Source organism: Papaver somniferum, chromosome 1 (genome assembly GCF_003573695.1).
Source record: "Papaver somniferum cultivar HN1 chromosome 1, ASM357369v1, whole genome shotgun sequence".
In the NCBI taxonomy this organism is placed as follows: domain Eukaryota; kingdom Viridiplantae; phylum Streptophyta; class Magnoliopsida; order Ranunculales; family Papaveraceae; genus Papaver; species Papaver somniferum.
The window spans coordinates 222,102,459-222,120,435 of NC_039358.1; the positions used below are offsets into that span (position 1 = coordinate 222,102,459).

The window sequence follows — 17,977 nt, forward strand, 5'->3', positions numbered from 1 at the left end:
GACATCATATACGTTTATGTTTTCTCGGGTTCGTACTCCATGAGTGATGTTATTGATGAGTTGGACCGAGTTGCTCTTGGTGAGCAAATTAATACGACGCCTTTCAGACTCAGGTGATCAGCAGTATGAATAAATTACAACATCTGACATAGAGTGCAGAGGTCCCAATGTCCTTGAGACTCCTCAGCTTAAGGAGTTCAATATCTGCGATAAGAAACAGCTCTCAAATAAAACTATTGATTATAATTATCTTCTCAAACCAAGTAATAAAATCATTGATGATTCTTATGAATATCCACAGGACTGTAATGGTATTCAGCAAGTCTCGAACCTGCGACCTTCCAAAGGGGGTACATTTATGGTTCATTCTCCCAAGGGGATCCATAAATAGTTAGACCCTCATTTCAATGATTCGTTTCATTTCTTAGTCCCACAGCGACGACACCGCGAAATGGACTGTGGTATTTAGGAACCGGAATCGGTGAACTGGACACGACCTTACTTGAACAGGATCTGTTCTATAGGCTCGTACCTCTGTATCCTTGAGTTCTAAGGAGACAGGAACCACAGTCTGGTTGATGAACCAGGACCGCACGACCAGAGCGTGATTAATGGCTCACAAGGCCTATGATGTAGGCCCTGTGGTTGTAGATGATCGTTCTCAGCTTGGCCCTTGGCCTGCTGTGGTGGTCGTGCGGTTGTCTGACAGACTCCAAAACCTTTTTTTTTTTTTTTATTCAGAAGAAGCTTTTGCACCACAAGCTACTGCATATCTATCAAATGGTCGAACCAATCACCATCATCCATTACCTCGGTATGAAGACCAAAACTTTTTAAGTATGAGTCTGTTGATTAATGCATCGGCCAACACAGCCTTCGAATCATCAAACAGCAAGTCTAGTTTCCGAACAACTTGATGATGAAAAACTTCATGTTCACGAACATAAAACTGTAACTTTCTGAAAATCCCAACAAAATCAGCTAAACCAACAGCTTGAGCTAGGTTTAGCCACTTTATTTACCAATTTCTTCACCATGAATTCATCGAAAAACAACTTGAACAAAAGACTACTCAGACCAGCCATCTTATCGTCAACCTTTGAACAAATGATCTGTACTTCGGGATTCTTTACCATGAATTCCAGGGCTACAGAAAAAACTATCTGCGGAGAATAACAGCTAAAAAAACGGCTCTTTTTCGCTGGCCCAAATTACAGATAACATTGTAGTGGCCCTTGAAATACTTGCACAATTTATTGATTTTTAGTTTTAAAAGGTGGGTAGGGATCAGATCGGTAACCACACTCCTCTTCTCGTTTCAAGTGTTGGACCAGAGTGAGACGAGTGACAGGAGAAAACTCCTGCTAAACCCTCAATTATAACCTGGTTGCGTCAGTAACCCATCGCCTGTAAGTATGCTCCAAACTAAAATCAGCTCTGGCTGAGCTCAGGCTCGTGGAATTAGCTGATTTCCAGCTAAGCTCTCAAGAGACTGTGGGGTAGTTAAAGAGCTCAGCTAGTATCCATGTGGATCAGTTGACCAACAAAACTATCAGACAAAATTACAGCTGAAATGCAATAGGCTATAACTTGGTCCAGGTTTCAGAGACTACCAGATGCAAGAAATTCCAAAGTTGGTGAGCCAAAAGATGAAGAAAGCTTACAGGGGAGCTTTGGTTTCAATTATATGGATATCAAATTGTTTGATGTGTCACAACAGTAACCAGGTTCAATCAATGGATGCAAGTAAAAAAAAAAAATTGAAATGTCGAAAGAAAAAAGAACTCATGACAGAACTAACTTGACAACTGAAACTAGCCATCTGTGGCTAAGGAAAGCACCAGTCAACAAAATGAAAAAGGATAAAAGCTACGAAGCAATTCAATACAACATCAACCACCTAACTGAACATTGCACCTTTTTGGAAGTTATGGAAACCATGCAAGTCCTGGCTGATTGCACTGTCTTGTATGTGCAACAGGGATTATGGGCCCTAGAAAGATTCTCCATAAATCAAGTATAATTGTGACGAGCATCGCAGCACCCAACGCATCAACAGCCACCCTAGGCAAATCCCACTTATCACTGGGTTTCTCATCAATCCTGTTTCACATTCAAGAAAAATCAGCATAACATGGTCAAAAACTTATGTTGTGATTGATTGTAAATCCACCTTTTCCGATAAGCAAATTAAACGCAACGCAAGAATTTGAATTCACATTTTACCTCAAAAACATTGGAAAGCTCACGAAGAAATAAATTGCGTAAAACAAGCATCCCACTTTGTACATTGACGCCCGGTCAACAAAATCATAGTATGGGAACTGCACATATTGAAAAAGAAAGTTAAGTCAACCTCTAGAAACACTATAATTAGTTAACTGCAGACAACAAAGGCATTGCGAAGCTAGAGTAACAAAATACTAATATTCACAAGAAAGAAAGTAACAATGATAAACGTACACTGGAGATGGCTACAGTCTCGAGATATCCTATGAAATAAGAAAGAGCAAGAATCCAAGCACCCTCAGTAACCCATCGAATCGAGTCTGGTAGGTCAGCAATAGAATGTCGTAGTCGGCGAAGCGTCATATTTGACGCCACATGGTAAAACAGGAAGCAAACGTGAGTGAGGAGGAAAGTTGTGTGCGGTACCTACACATGATTTTGAATATCAATCAGTACAAGAAAAGTTTGACCAGAAGACATGCATACTACACCAAAGTTTATACAGAAGGATCGTATCTTGTAGCGTACGTTGTTCATCTTCCATGAAGGAAAGGTATATGAAGCTCCCAAAACAGTGAAGAAGTAATGAGTCCAAAAGTAGTTCCCAACATAACTGAAGATTATATTCCAGAGACTGGCCTGCCACAATGAACAAATACAATTCAATCTCACCAGAAACTGTTTGAATATAATAGTTGATCACCCGAAGGAGCACGTGTTTTCAGGCATAAGTTGTGGAGAAAACATTTGGACACAGTCATACAAATGGATCGTGGCCGATGGGTAACCAGACCATGGAATTAAGTGTCTCAGTTAGAACCATCACATGGCTTCAAACATATGACATGGCTACAAAAAATTCTTAGAATCATTAGATAAAATACAGACCTTCACCCAGTATCGATCCTTTAAACATAAGCTGCTATCAGCCTGAAAAAACAATCCAACAATGATACTTTAGGTACGCAGCTGCATATATGTAAGGTCCTAATTAAGGGTCCATTTTGCCGGTGCATCTGAGTAATGAAACTTTGCTTTTACCAGGCCAATCAAGAAACGACCACAGTTGTTAAAATGATAACAAAGTTTAAACCCTTTTACAAATTAACGAAAACTAGACCAAGCTAGGATCAGTTCCCTAATCACTAATTAAATCTCGTGTGTTAAAGAGTTCTCTTCCTCCTTTTTTTGATAATGTTAGAATTGCTCGTTCAGGGTTGACCAATTATAAAATACAAGTTATACAGCTTCTACTGTGATCTTCTAACGAGCTCTTGGCTGGTCATTAAAGGAGTGTTCTACAATTTTCAAGCACAAGCCGTATTTACAGCTTAATTAAACTATTGTCTAACCATGTTCATGAGATAATTGTCGCTATCTCCAACCTATCTTTGCCTATTGTTGGAGAACAATCAGATTTATTCATCAAAGTCTCATATACAAATAGATTAAATCTGCCGATCCACGACAAAATTAAACCACCTGAATATTCTTTCAATTTGATCTCTAATGAAGTCTGCAATTGAATTTTCTTAATAAGCAAGTTGCATAACTACACGCACTATTTTATGAATCCATTAGGGTAAATAATCAAACAAGTGAAGGGCTTACCTTCCCAGCAACAAGAAGTGGTATCAAGAAAGAAGGAACGGCTGATATAAGTCCCAGAACTAAGTACTCCAATTCAGTAAATTTCTGTCAAAATGCAGCAACAACAACAAGCAGATCCATTAAAGATCTAGAGATTTGCCAAACCCATAAATATTTTCCCACTTAAAGTCCAAATAATAAACCAATAAGATAAGATTTTAGTTTGAACTTAAACATGAAAATTTCTAAAAACCCACCTCATATAGTTTGTAAGGAACAACAATACCTAGACAAAGAGTCAACCAAAATGGAGTATAAAGAAGGAAAAACATTTCTCCCCATCTTTTGCTTGGATTACTAGCAAACCATAAACTTGGTGGAGCAGAAGTTTGAGGAGATTTAGCTGAACCTCAAGAAAATAAAATAATTGTAGAGAAATTAGAATTCTATTGAAACCTTAGAAATTGAGATCATAGTTGAGTTATAAGGAATTATGAGTACCTCCCATTAGAGTTGAGCTGAATAAGACTGGCTTCTAAGAAAGTCAGCAGAGTGGATCTAGCTAGGTGACTAAAAAATGAAACAGAAAACAGGGAGGAGATAGGTACAACGCCTGTTCCGTTTTAGACTTTTGTTGGGACTTTGGTAGACCATCATATGATGCGCTGGTGCAAAAAAAAATAATATATAAAGATAGACAGATAATTGCCCTCACGCAGGATTGAACTGCGGACCTCCAGTTTACAAGACTGGCGCTCTACCACTGAGCTATAAGGGCATTTGTTGTTCAAATGAGCACAAGACATAATATATCTCTAATTCAAGTTATCATAACCACCTCGGAACGAAAGCCCATCCTATGAGCTACGAGGGAATTTTTTTTTTTTGAACAAAGGTTACGTGTTATTAAACAGAGAGAGATGTTACATCTTTACGTAGATGAGGAACTAACAACAGAGGCGGATAAGTCCATCATTTCTTATTGAGACATGACTTCCCTATCCCTCATATGCAGGGAGGGGATGGCACAAGGAACTAACACTACGGTGCTCTCCATCCCTTCCCTATCCCTCATATGCAGGGAGGGGATGGCACAAGGAAGCCAACCTCATTATGGTGGCTCGCTATCCCTTCCCTACACGGAACGGCTACTCAGTAGCCATATGAATAGTGCCAAACGACTACTCAGTAGCCATATCAGTCAACTCGTTGACTTGACCAATACGGCTACTGAGTAGCCGTTTTATAGGTTTAAGTCATCAGAAGCGAGCTCGGGCTCCCCACTTCTTCTTCTTCCTTCTTCTTCTCTATTTTTCTCCTCTCGACACCCCCTTTCGATATGAAGACCCTCTGGTGCGATTCAGGAGCTAAGATTTAATGGGTTTGTTCCTTAGTATACGGTGAAGCATTTGCCTTTTTCAATTTCGTGTTTCATCAACAAAATCGTCCAAGGTGAGTGTTTCAAATTTTAGGGTTTAAATTTAATTTGAGTTTGATTATGATTAAATTGGAGATGTTAGGTTCATTATTATGTGTCCTTGTATGTTGTTTGATCGTTTGACACCTTGTTGATTGAATTTATGGTATATTGTTAATTGAATCAAAGTGGTTGTTGTTTATGAATGATTGTTGATATAGATATGGTATTGGTATTGATAATTTTTGATTGATGGATGATTAAATGAATAGGTGTTATGTCTAGGGAAGATTGTTGGCGGAAAGATTGTATTTGGATGGATAATTTGAGATTGATTGATTATTTTGTTCTAGTTTGATAGATTATTTTGTACAATATATATGCATTATAGAATTTTTGTATAAAATGGCTTGTTTTGTGATGATTTTGTGTACATGTGTGTTGTAGATGTACTCCGATGATTTTGAATGAATTATGAATGATAGAATTCTGGTTTCTTCTAAAGAACATAGTGATCATAAATTGAAAATCCCAATCTCGACAAATGAGAGGCAGAAAGCTCTGAAACAGTGAAGTAGTGTAAGCCAACTTCATGAAATGTATACCGCAGTTTCTAGATTTCCACATGCTAGTAGAAGATTGTGGGTTTAGTTCAATTTTCAAGATACATTATACGAAACTACAAGACAACTTCCTAATTACTGGTATATTTGAAAGGTGGTGGCATACCACCAATACATTTCACTTCCCTAGTTTTGAAATAGGGTTTACCCTATTAGACTTCACTCAAATTACCGGAATTCCAATTGGCTGAGGAAATCGCATATCATTGGATGAAATTAGCATGGACCAACTGCATGAGATTACTCCCCAAACCATAGATTGTTTGGTCCCATATATTAACGCTCACGCTACAACAAAAAGAAGGAAAGGAGGTGATATGGTGATTCTTGGAATAGAAGAAGTTAGCCAAGAAAACTTAGTCGACAAGAGAGTTGAAGTTGTGGATAGATGCAAGGGGATCAAGAAGATTTTGATTAAAGTGTTTCTCGACCATAGACTCGGGCTAGAAAACGATGTTCTTGAACAGGAGAAAATTGCAAGATGGTTTCTGATTTGGTGTTTTGGGAATGTCCTTTTCCCAAACAAGAACAATGTTGTTGAGATTAAATGGCTTAGTATAATGAGGGATTTAAATGTGCTGAGGCATTATGATTGGGGTTCGGCGTTGTACGCTAGTATTTTATGGGGCTTGAATACTGGAGTAACGTGCAACAAGCCTGACTTGCGGTTCTTTTCGTCCATTGATGGTAAGAATGCATACCCACTTGTAATCTTACTTTCCTTACTTGTTTTTTATTGGTGACCGTATAATTCAATTAGTTGTTAATAATAACTAACATTGTTGCAGCCTTGGTTTTGGGCATATTTCCGATGTATATTTCCCTACACAAAGGCGGAGAATGAAAATATGGATGCGTGGCCAGCGGGTAGGTTATATGATGGAGACCAAAGAGACTTGAAAAAAGGCACACAGAGTGATACAGGTACCCATTCAGTGACCCTTGTGCGTTACCAGATTGATAACTTCCCATTCGATTCTGTGGTATGGTCGCTATGGGAGGATAATGATGGAAGAGTAACCCCGAGGTGGTAGAGGCTAAACAAATGTCTGTAACACAAAGGGTCTTTTACGATCCATTTGGTCACGACGCCTTGTACCTGGGCGAACGGTGTCTCAAACAAGTTCTTGGTATGACAGTAATACCGTGCAATCCTCCTGATTCAACAGTAGAAATCAACAACGCCTATTTGTACACCAACAATCAACTTAATTCCTTGCATTATGTTGAAGTACCCGATCATGAGTATAAGATGTGGTGGAAGGAGATGTCAGTTGGTAAGTACTCAGGTGTAATTTTACATGAAGGAAACATGGATTTGTATGGTACGCAGGATAACGATGCTTATGTACGCAAACCAGCGGCGCAACGAAGAAGCACATACACAAGAATAGTTGGTGCCCGTCGATCGTCATCTCTTCCCATATCCAAAAAAAAAATCTGACAGCTCGAGTAAGCAGCCCTGATTTTGAAGTCATTCATATGCCTATTGGAATGGAGTACTTGGGGGAGTATCCACAACCCAATTATAATGTCAATCAGGGTACAGCTGTGAGTATCATATGTCCATTATTTCTTATATATTCTATTTGTGAAAAAAATATAAACTCATGTCGGTGTTTACTGTATACAGGAGATGTGGTGTCAGGCATATCAGGATTTGCAACAACAATTTATGGCTCAAAAACATTTCTTTTTCGAACACACAAAGGAACTGCAATACAAAATCAAATACGGTGCAGAATACAATCAGAGATGTGTGAGACAATATCTATCACCACATACAGGTGAGTCTTCTACACCGGGCCTGTCTCGTGATTCGGGTTCGTCGAAGGGTTCTTTTGTTCCAAACAGTCAAGAAGACTACCATCCTTATAATTCATCGGAGCCACTCAATCAAAGTACAACCACGTACCAATATCAGGGTCCTGAAAATGATCCATGGTTTGGGTCATGAAAATGATCAACGGTTTTAAATGTAAACTGCTAGTTTTTTAACTTTTTAACGGATATCTACACTGCTCATTTTCACTGTATAACGACCACTTTTTTTGTTTGTACTGGTAATATTTATTGTATCGCGGTTTTTATTTATTTTGAATTCTATATCCTCTCATCATATCTCTATATGTAACAAATCACTTTCCAAAGTAAAGTTATCCCAACATTCTATCATATTTGTGTTTTATGAAAATGAGATTCAGCAAAGAAGAAGATGTTTCTCTTACGCAAGCATGGATTGAAGCAAAACAAAATATTCTGAATGCAACTCATAACACTACCAACCAATTCTGGAAGAGTGTATTTGAATTTTTTGATAACATAACTGGAAATCCAAATGCGAGAGTCCAAGGAGGTCTTAGAGCAAGGTGGAGCAAGATCTAGAAGGACATCATCACTTTTGTCACGATTCAGGCCGAAGTTAACATACGTAATCCTGGAATATCATATGTGAAAACACGGGGGTCTAACAACACCACCCAATATTTCTCTTAGCAATCTGTATGAACTAACTCCGAAATACTTTGCTAGAGAATTAACTAGACAGTCAGACTCAATCTAGATAAAAGTATCTCAAGGAGTTAATATCTCTCTCTTGATTTGATTTTTACTCAAGCTAAAACCAATAGAGAGTCTTTATCAAATACAAGGAATAACTTGGACAGTACCAAAGACCAATGTCCAAGGATCAATCAATATCAATCAACAACCAAAGGTTGGATTTCCAATTGATGATCACGAACGCACAACCTGTATTATTTCAATTATATAAAATATAATGCGGAAAAGAAATAATACAGACACCAGAAGTTTTCTTAACGAGGAAACCGCAAATGCAGAAAAACCCCGGGACCTAGTCCAGATTGAATACACATTGTATTAAGCCGCTACAGACACTAGCCTACTCCAAGCTAACTTCGGATTGGACTATAGTTGAACCCCAATCAGTCTCCCACCGATCCAAGGTACAGTTGTACTCCTACGCCTCTGATCCCAGCAAGATACTGCGCACTTGATTCCCTTAGTTGATCTCACCCACAACCAAGAGTTGCTGCAACCCAAAATCGCAGACTTGATAATAAACAAATCTGTCTCACACAGAAAAGTCTATCAAAGGATAAATCTGTTTCCCACAGATAAACCCTAGGTTTTGTTCCGTCTTAAGATATGAAATCAAGGTGAACAGGAACCAATTGATATTCCGGTCTTATATTCCCGAAGAACAGCCTAGATTAATCAATCATTTCTCTACAATCCTTCCTGACTATACAGGCGGTTTGTCGAGGAATCACAAACAGTGAGACGAAGATGTTTGTGACTTCTTAATCTTGCCTATCGGAGAACTCTCACGATCTCAAGCCAATCAAATATTGTACTCGTATGATAGAAGATGCAAGATCAGATCATACAACTACGATAAAAGTAGTATCGGTCTGGCTTCACAATCCCAATGAAGTCTTTAAGTCGTTAACCTGGTTTTAGAGAAGAAAACCAAAGGTTAAAGAAGAATCGACTCTAGCTATGAATGCTATGAACTTTAGCTGGAATTTTATAGGGGTTATCTTGTATCTTAAAACTCCTTGATGAATGCTATGAGCTTCGGCTATTAGATTGCATCTAAATTAAGTTAGTATGAATTTTTCTTTTGGTCATGAAATGTCTCTTGTGGAAATTTCATTATGATCCCATTCTTGTACCTTTGCCAATTCTATTGACAAAAAGGGGGAGAAATATTGTAGTTCACACTACAAATACATATGGTTTTTGGATCATTGTGTAAGGGGGAGTGGTTTCCATGATCGAGACGGAGTATTGACTAAGGGGAAGTGATACATATCACCGTAGTATTATTGTTAAAGTCGTGATTTGATGTTATATAATAATACTATGACACTGTATAATAATGATCGAGAATCTCGATTTCTCTCATTGTTATAGCTACGGATCTTCAACAACGATGGTGCTAAACTTACAACCTTTAGGATCATTGGAGTAATTGGAAGGACGAAGATTTCAAGGAACGTTGAAAATTAGACTATGGAATAGGAGCCACTAAAGTTTATCTTTTTTGTATTTCATATGTATTAATAGTTTTGTCACTAAAATTGACAAAGGGGAAGATTGTTAGAGCATATCTCGGTCAACCTCGCATGCGTTGCTATCTCAAGCATGTTTTTCAATGTTAGTGATCAAAACTATAAGTCTTGATTTCTAGCGTACCTAGCTAAGTCTCGGACTAGGATAGAAAAGTGTAGTTGAGCTAAAGGACTTCATGGCGATTCATCATACAACGACGAAGATGTATACAAGGAACCGTGGAACTTCATCAACAAAAAGGTATGTGGAGACTTGAACTTATCTATCACTCAAAAGTCTATCTATTATATCTCCTACTTCTTATGAGACAAAAGTCGTATGCAATATAGACTAGATCATACACATTTGACATTTCGAGCTGAGCATTCATTGCTTATCTTTTATCTCGAAATTGTGTGTTGGTAAAACGTTTCGCTTTGATCAAGTTTATCTTCACCTAGTGACAAAAGTCATGAAAAGTAAGAATTGCTCTGACGTGCATCGGTCTGTGAATAACGGCGACATAGCGTCCTTTGAGAATGTCTCAATGATTGAAATGAGAGTTTAGATTACATAACCATGTATTCCTTGAACCGAAGTTTTCGAACTTTGTTGATCAAGAGAAATCGGGAGGATTTTGGAATTGGCTTGCCAAGTCGGCGAACCTAGTTCGCAGACTCAGTCCACGAACTGTCGGAAGTTCTCGACCGATAATTTCTGCTGGGATTTTCCAAATACTCGTTTGTGTGCTTAGTCCGCGAACTGGTGGAAGTTCTCATCCCGAGAATTTCTGCTGAGTTTGGAAAACTCAACCGATTAACTTAAGTCTGCGAACTTGTTTGTGAACTTAAAAGGTTATGATCTAAAGATGTGCTTTGAACATGAAACATTAAATTACTAAGGAATGTTTTATGCAAACCCTGGCTATAATGTTCATGAACCGATTCATTCGAATCGAATCATCTTTGCTTCAATTGTGTCTTGTATAGTTACATAAGATCTCATAGCAATTGAACAACTCTTTAATTAGTTCATTTGAGTCAATTGAACTAGTTATACTAAATAAGAACAAGGTTAATATGAAATGCTCATATGGTTAACCTTTTGGGTTACTATGTTGAACCAACATACACGTACACGTTTGGGCATGGTTTTCAGGAACCCAGTAAACGTCTACCCAAGTGTTTGTGACAAGCTAAGTTTTCGATCTAACGGTTGAGAAATAGAATCTAAATCAGGTTTTCATCTAACGGTGAATAAGGATTGCTTTGTAACTAAGGCAAAACCCTGATTTGAAGGCTATATAAAGGAGACATCTAGCATTGTGCAAAACTAATCCCCATACGTCTGTGTGCTACTAGTGCGCCCACTAGAGTCGATCTCCATTAACCTTTAATTTTCTTCTCTGAAATCAAGTTAACGACTTAAAGACTTCATTGGGATTGTGAAGCCAGACCGATACTACTTTATCGTAGTTGTGTGATATGATCTTACATCTTCTATTGTACGAGTACAATAGATTGATTGGCTTGAGATCGTGAGAGTTCTCCGATAGGCAAGATAAAGAAGTCACAAACATCTTCGTCTCACTGTTTGCGATTCCTCGAAAATCCGCTTGTGTAGTCAAGAAGGATTGTAGAGAGGTGATTGATTAATCTAGGCTGTTCTTCGGGAATATAAGACCGGATTATCAATTGATTCATGTTACCTTGATTTTATATCTAAAGACGGAACAAAACCTAGGTTTTATCTGTGGGAGATAGATTTATCCTTTTATAGACTTTTCTCTGTGAGACAGATCTGTTTATTATCAAGTTTTGGATTTTGGGTTACAGCAACTCTTGGTTGTGGGTGAGATCAGCTAAGGGAATCAAGTGCGCAGTATCCTGCTGGGATCAGAGGCGTATGAGTAAAATTGTACCTTGTATCAATGGGAGATTGATAGGGGTTCAACTATAGTCCAGTCCGAAGTTAGTTTGCAGTAGGCTAGTGTCTGTAGCGGCTTAATACAGTGTGTATTCAATCTGGACTAGGTCCCGGGGGTTTTCTGCATTTGCGCTTTCCTCGTTAACAAAACTTTTGGTGTCTGTGTTATTTCTTTTCCGCATTATATTTTATATAATTGAAATAATACAGGTTGTGCGTTCGTGATCATCAATTGGAAATCCAACCTTTGGTTGTTGATTGATATTGATTGATCCTTGGACATTGGTCTTTGGTACTGTCCAAGTATTCCTTGTATTTGATAAAGACTCGCTATTGCTTTATCTTGAGTAAAAATCAAATCAAGAGAGAGATATTAACTCCTTGATATACTTTTATCTAGATTGAGTCTGACTGTCTAGTTGATTCTCTAGCAAAGTATTTCAGAGTTATCCATACAGATTTCTAATCGAAATATTGGGTGGTGTTGTTAGACCCCCGCTTTGTCAAAATTTATTTTATTTCCTAAAATCTTAACTATTTTAAGCTCAGTTTAATTTTTAAAATTTCAGAAAAGTGTTTCTCTTTTAGACTATCTTAACCAGACATGCGACAATTTTCCGCATGATGGATGTTATCAGCTACTGAAAGCAAGCTTTCCTTCCTACAATCTCGACGAAATGTAGGTTTATCGCCGATAATCACTGCATCATATGTTGATCAAGTCTTCGGAATAACTTTCCTGGAGAATGATTAAATGTGAGTGTTTTATCTTATATTTATGTAATTTTCTGTCTTTGTGTGTGTGTTCTTGTATCAGATGTTAATCAAGTCTTCGGAACAAAAATCTTGAAGAATGATTATATTTGAATGGTTTATCTTAAATTAATGTAATCGTTTATCTTTAAATCTTGTTGCAATCTATATATGATCTGATGTTGTTTCTTTTATCTAATTAAAGTTTAACATAAATAAAAACTAAAATTCCACAAAATAGACAACAAGTTCAGAACCATTGAATAAAAAACCAAATCACTTGTCGTAGTAATCACAATTGCGCTTAGCACGTGCAAAAAGCCTTTAAACCCCTAGGTGACCCTATTGGACGAGTTATAGTCTTGTGAGAGTTTACATAGAGATTTACCCACAAAATCTACACTAACATTTATTAAACTTTCAATCTTCACTGGATGAAGCAGATGAATTGTCCGGCGATTGATACTCTGTAATTTTGGATACCATGAAATTATAGCTCTCATCAAATGTGAATGCTTCACCCTTTTTCCTCAAAATAACGCGCTTTAACGACTTCGTGCTACAATAAGACAACGCAATATATTTATTGTTGTAATTTAAAATCATTCAATTTAGTTTTGTACGAAAGAAATTCTAAAATACTTAACAATTGTTGAGGGGACAGGCTAATATGGCTGGCATTGAAGATCCGTTGTTGAATAGCTATAAAATCACAAACGGTTTTTTGGATAATCTGGTACCTATTATGAATTTGTTGAATACTTCTTCTCTTTTGATTCTCATAATCTTGTCTATATTGGTTATATACCTTTGCCCAAAAGGTTTCGGGCTCTGGCATTACAGGGGAGTGATCTACTACTCGAGTTTCTGTGTACCATGCTTTGATGATTGCCAAATCTTCAATTGAATTAAATGATCCATGGTTTTGTTCGTATAAATACTTATGAAAGGTATCGAAATGTGTGAGAAGTTTTCTAAAGTGTATGAAAATAGGTGTTTGTTGTTTGGAGATAGATAACACAATTTATAATATCCGTCAAAATAAACCGATACAAACTAGCCGTTATAAAGACGTTGGGATATGGTCGTTTGAAATTAGCCGTTATAAAAGTACACTACAATTATTGAATAAAAACCTAGGTTACTTGTCGTAGGTGACACTGGCGGACGAGTTATAGTCTCGTGAGGGTTTACACAGAGATTTACCCACAAAATCTTAAACAACAACCGCATATATTATTCGTCAGGTCCATCTGGAGGAGCGCCGACAATTATTTCCGTATTGTAACATTCCAAGTTAAGCATGTTAGCCTTAAAGATTAAGTAGCACTCATAACATGTAAATTTTGTATGATGATCTAGTCAGTATACAAATTTTCCCATTTCCTCCTACGTAAAACAAGCATAAAGCAATAGGTTAGTGTCTATGTGGATAACATACCAAATTTTTAGAACTATTTACTTTCACCTACGGTAATCGCGGTTGTCATGTGTTGTGGGGCGTAACCATGAATCTTTCTTTATATTATAACATACTTGCGGACCTGTATTTGAATTTGACAAATCCATTGTTGAAGTTTTTGTCTGGTTTGGTTATTAACATTTCCAAACGCTTGTACAAAGCTGTCAAACACCAGCGTCCATTTTTCATAGGCGGTGAGTTCTTGAACATCTTTAGTAGGCAGAGTAGCAGCATTTACAAAAGCTGTGGTGAGTGCAACATCTTCTTTTACGGTATACCCAACCATTACCATGTTATCTTTTAAAACCAAAAAAAATGAGACACAAATGATACTAATGCCTTATATTTTGAATCGTTTGTGTTGAGGAACTTTTTGTCAATTTATAATATGCATTGAAAGTGGCCGTTGGAAACTAGTCGTTACTAAAGATCCTAGTATAACAAAATATAATTCAAATTATCGTAATTAGAAATATATAAATTAATGTTACTAAAAAGGAAACTACATTACCGGAACTGAAATACGGCTTGACTTAAAAGAAATAAACATTTAAACTAAGCTATTAAAAAAAGAAATTATTGTTCCCTTGCCTCTCCATCTGCCTGGCCAATATGGCATTATGTTTTAATTCAAAGTACTTTTTTGCATTTGGAGCCAGCTTTTCGAGATCCAATTGCATTATTTCCCTTTCTTCTTTCTCTCGAGCAGCTTCAATTTTTTGTTGTGTTGTCTCTAGTAACTTTTCCATAATTGGTTTTGTTGTTCCTGACGAGGTGCGACTATCATTCAGGATTCTTTTAGAAAATCAACAAGTTTACTGCCCGTGTCGCTCATCTGGGAGTCTTGGGAGGACGGTGTGGCGGGTTTTCTTGACCCAGCGGCCTTTTTATTAATTTGAGATTTTTTCGCTGCTCTAGAAATGTGTTTATCTCCTGTAAATCCACCTGACGATGTTCCAGGTATTGTACTTGGGTTCGTACCAGGGGTATATCCTAATGAAATGGGGATACCGCTAGGGATATTGTAAGGGTTTTGAAATTAATTTGTAAATGGAGTCTCGATGAATTGGCTTGTAGGTAGATTTTGAGAAAATGGGTTTGGAGAACTAAACGTATTAGAGAAATTTCCATGAATTTGAGATGACGGAGGATTAGAATCTTGGTCCATATCTTCAGCTACACCCACTTGTACATTAGGAACATCTTTAAGCAGTTGATACTCGGCATCTCGCTCAAAGTTTTTTTTGTGCATTTCAACATGTAAGTTTTTTGCAATTAACATCTACACCAATGTAAACAAACCATAAATAAGATACGCATAAATTAAACTATTTACACACAACATATACAACAACTATAATGAAACATAGTTAAATAACATACCCGGTTAACAGAGTCCAAGCTCGGATTACTTATATTAGCTCTTGCAACACAATCGGAAAACTTATCCACTCAGTCTTGATTTTGCTATACTGATGATGAATGCTTTTTGCAGTACGTTCTTGTCTATTCCCACCACAAGCTTCCACAAATTTTTGAAAAAGGATTTCCCAAAACTCTTACTTATCTTGATAACTGTTATAACCGAGACCAATGTACTGAGTAAAAATGCGATGATCTTCCAAAGTAGTAAATCTCGTTCTATGTTTCCTTTTTTGCGTCTGAGTCTCCGACACTATTGATCAAAACAAAATTTAAATCTATTACTTAAACAAAAAATAAATTGGAGAGATTTTAGTGAAGAAATCAATTGATGTAAGAAGAAGAAATTGATTTGGTGTAGTTTGAGTAGAGAATTAGAGTGGTATTTATAGAGGATTTTGAAAAAATGACCGTTGGGATCCGACGGTGGAGAAGATAGAGTCGTTGTAATGATGGATGGTTAGGATCAGGTGTGAGAGAGGTGTAAATGAGAAAAGGTCAAGCAAATATTTTTTCTGAAACGGCTACTGAGTAGCCGTGTAAAAAGCTACGACTACCGAGTAGCCGTATCAACGGTAATACGGCTACTCAGTATCCGTAAAGTGTAAATTTATACGGCTACTGAGTAGCCGTGTGGTTTCCCTTCCCTACAAGCGGGATCAGATGTAATCCTCCATGTAGGGAAAGGGGCGAATATCCCTACTCATGTAGGGATGTGGGAGACCATAACACATGATTTTTTGGGTTTTTGAGGGATAGGGAAGGGATTAACCCCTCCACAGTGCTAGCTCTCACAGATTTTGCTAAAGCATCAGCTGGTTTATTACAACTTCTGTGAACATAAACACACGACCAGAAAGGGTTAATATTACATAGTTTTATATATTTTCTCAGAAGAGGTAAGCTCTGATAAGGAGTAGGAGGTGATTGTTGTTGAAGAAACTTACATATACTTAAGTTATCAGACTCAAAGATAACATGATGCTAGCCATGTGTAAGAGAAAACTGCATAGCTTCAAACATAGCCCAAGCCTCTGCTTGATTCGCATGTTGAGTTCTCTTTAAGATTCCTTTTGCTGCCATGAATTTCCCTGCACGATCGCGAATTAAAACACCAATTCCAGCTAAATAAAAGGAAGGATGAAAAGAAGCATCAATATTAATCTTCAAATAACCCACAGGAGGAGCTTGCCAAGTTATATGCATGCAAATTCTGTTTCTAACTGAAAAGTTGACAATGTCAAAAGCATCTAGATGATGAGACTGCAAGTATGCATTGATGCTATAAATAACTGTATTCGGATTAGGAGAAGCATTATTGAAAATAACCTGACATCTGTATTTCCAAATGGAATGCAAAATGCAAGCAACGATATGTATAGTGTCTACAGAATGATATATGCTAATGAATGAGTCTGGTGATTGCCAAGTTCTAATCCAAGAGAGAAAGGATTGATGTTGACTCAAGTTTTGATAAGCTTGTGGAAGAAAATATCTCCAGATATAAGCTGAGAAAGGGCAATAAACCAATAAATATTCTAGGTCTTCAATCTGATGACTGGCGCAGAGTACACAATCCAATGAAGATATTGTTGTACTATGAGATAACTTTGCTTTAGTAGTAATCAGATTTAAAAAAGTCTTCCACAGAAACTACTGAAACTTGTAAGGAATATTGCTTTTCCAAAATCTAACCCAAAATTTAAGAGACAGACCAACAACAGAAGTACTTGACTGATGAGAGCAAAGATGAGAATAAGTACACCTTGTAGTAAATAATACAGCTGAAGTGAAAGACCAAATTAAACTATCTTGCTGATCCAGTTGAAGAGGAATGGTCAGAATGGAATCAACTTGAGAATTAGTAAACAACTGTCGTAACAAAGTAATATTCCACTGATTTGAAGCCGAGTCTATCAATTGAGAAACCCACTGATAATCACTTAAATGTAAATCATTCCATTGTTGAAGGAGAGACGACAAGTCTGAAATCCAATTGTGAGTCCAGATATTAATATCAGAATCATTACCTACTTGCCATTTTGCATTTTCAAGTACAATCTTCAGGCCATGAGAAATACTTTGCCAAACCCAGCTTGAATTAGTATCTGAAGGTGGAGGATGAGACTTCAAATTGTGATAAGGGAAGTATTTATCTTTTAATACTTGAGCACACATATCTTGTTCATTGTGTAACAAATGCCAAGCTAATTTCGCAAGGAACGCAGAGTTGTAATTTTTCAGATTCTTCAATCCTAATCCTCCATATCTTTTAGGAATAGACACCTTATTCCAAGAAATAGTACGAGGAAATTTATGATTTTCATAGTTGTGCCACCAGTTATTCCGCTGAATTCTTTCCATCTGCTGAATAGTCGTGTCAAGCAACTTGAGAATCTGCATATGATACAGTCCCATGGTACTGAGAACTGAATCAATCTGAGTAGTCCTCCCTGGTTGGTTGATGATCTTACTCTG

At 37.2% G+C, this 17,977-nt stretch overlaps 1 protein-coding gene and 2 non-coding genes across 4 annotated transcripts; 1 reads left to right on the top strand and 2 right to left on the bottom strand.

The window, feature by feature from the left end:
- Window positions 1-492: 492 nt before the first annotated feature.
- LOC113342551 lies at window positions 493-712 on the top strand. Its single transcript, XR_003356721.1, has one exon. It is a non-coding gene; the product is annotated as a small nucleolar RNA U3 (small nucleolar RNA).
- Window positions 713-1,650: 938 nt separating this feature from the next.
- LOC113316791 (cycloeucalenol cycloisomerase-like) lies at window positions 1,651-4,460 on the bottom strand. Of its 2 annotated transcripts, none has more exons than XM_026564950.1 (8): window positions 4,321-4,460; window positions 4,077-4,222; window positions 3,841-3,924; window positions 3,118-3,159; window positions 2,758-2,868; window positions 2,464-2,655; window positions 2,227-2,324; window positions 1,651-2,103 (listed from the first exon to the last, which is right to left on the bottom strand). In XM_026564950.1, exons 1-8 carry the CDS (start codon window positions 4,325-4,327, stop codon window positions 1,929-1,931), a joined length of 855 nt encoding a protein of 284 aa, XP_026420735.1. In that variant the 5' UTR covers window positions 4,328-4,460; the 3' UTR covers window positions 1,651-1,928. The 2 variants fall into 2 exon arrangements, with proteins under 2 accessions (XP_026420735.1, XP_026420725.1); XM_026564940.1 differs by having other exon boundaries at window positions 4,077-4,228; window positions 4,321-4,438.
- A 65-nt stretch (window positions 4,461-4,525) lies between these two features.
- TRNAT-UGU lies at window positions 4,526-4,597 on the bottom strand. Its single transcript has one exon. It is a non-coding gene; the product is annotated as a tRNA-Thr (tRNA).
- Between the last annotated feature and the right edge of the window lie 13,380 nt (window positions 4,598-17,977).

Bases quoted from the DNA above. Each gene is read 5' to 3' on its own strand.
- LOC113316791 (XM_026564940.1), bottom strand. The intron at 2,656-2,757 runs GTACGCTACAAG...AATCATGTGTAG, and splicing joins CTTCATGGAAGATGAACAAC to GTACCGCACACAACTTTCCT. The intron at 2,104-2,226 runs GTAAAATGTGAA...AATGTGAAACAG, and splicing joins AGCTTTCCAATGTTTTTGAG to GATTGATGAGAAACCCAGTG.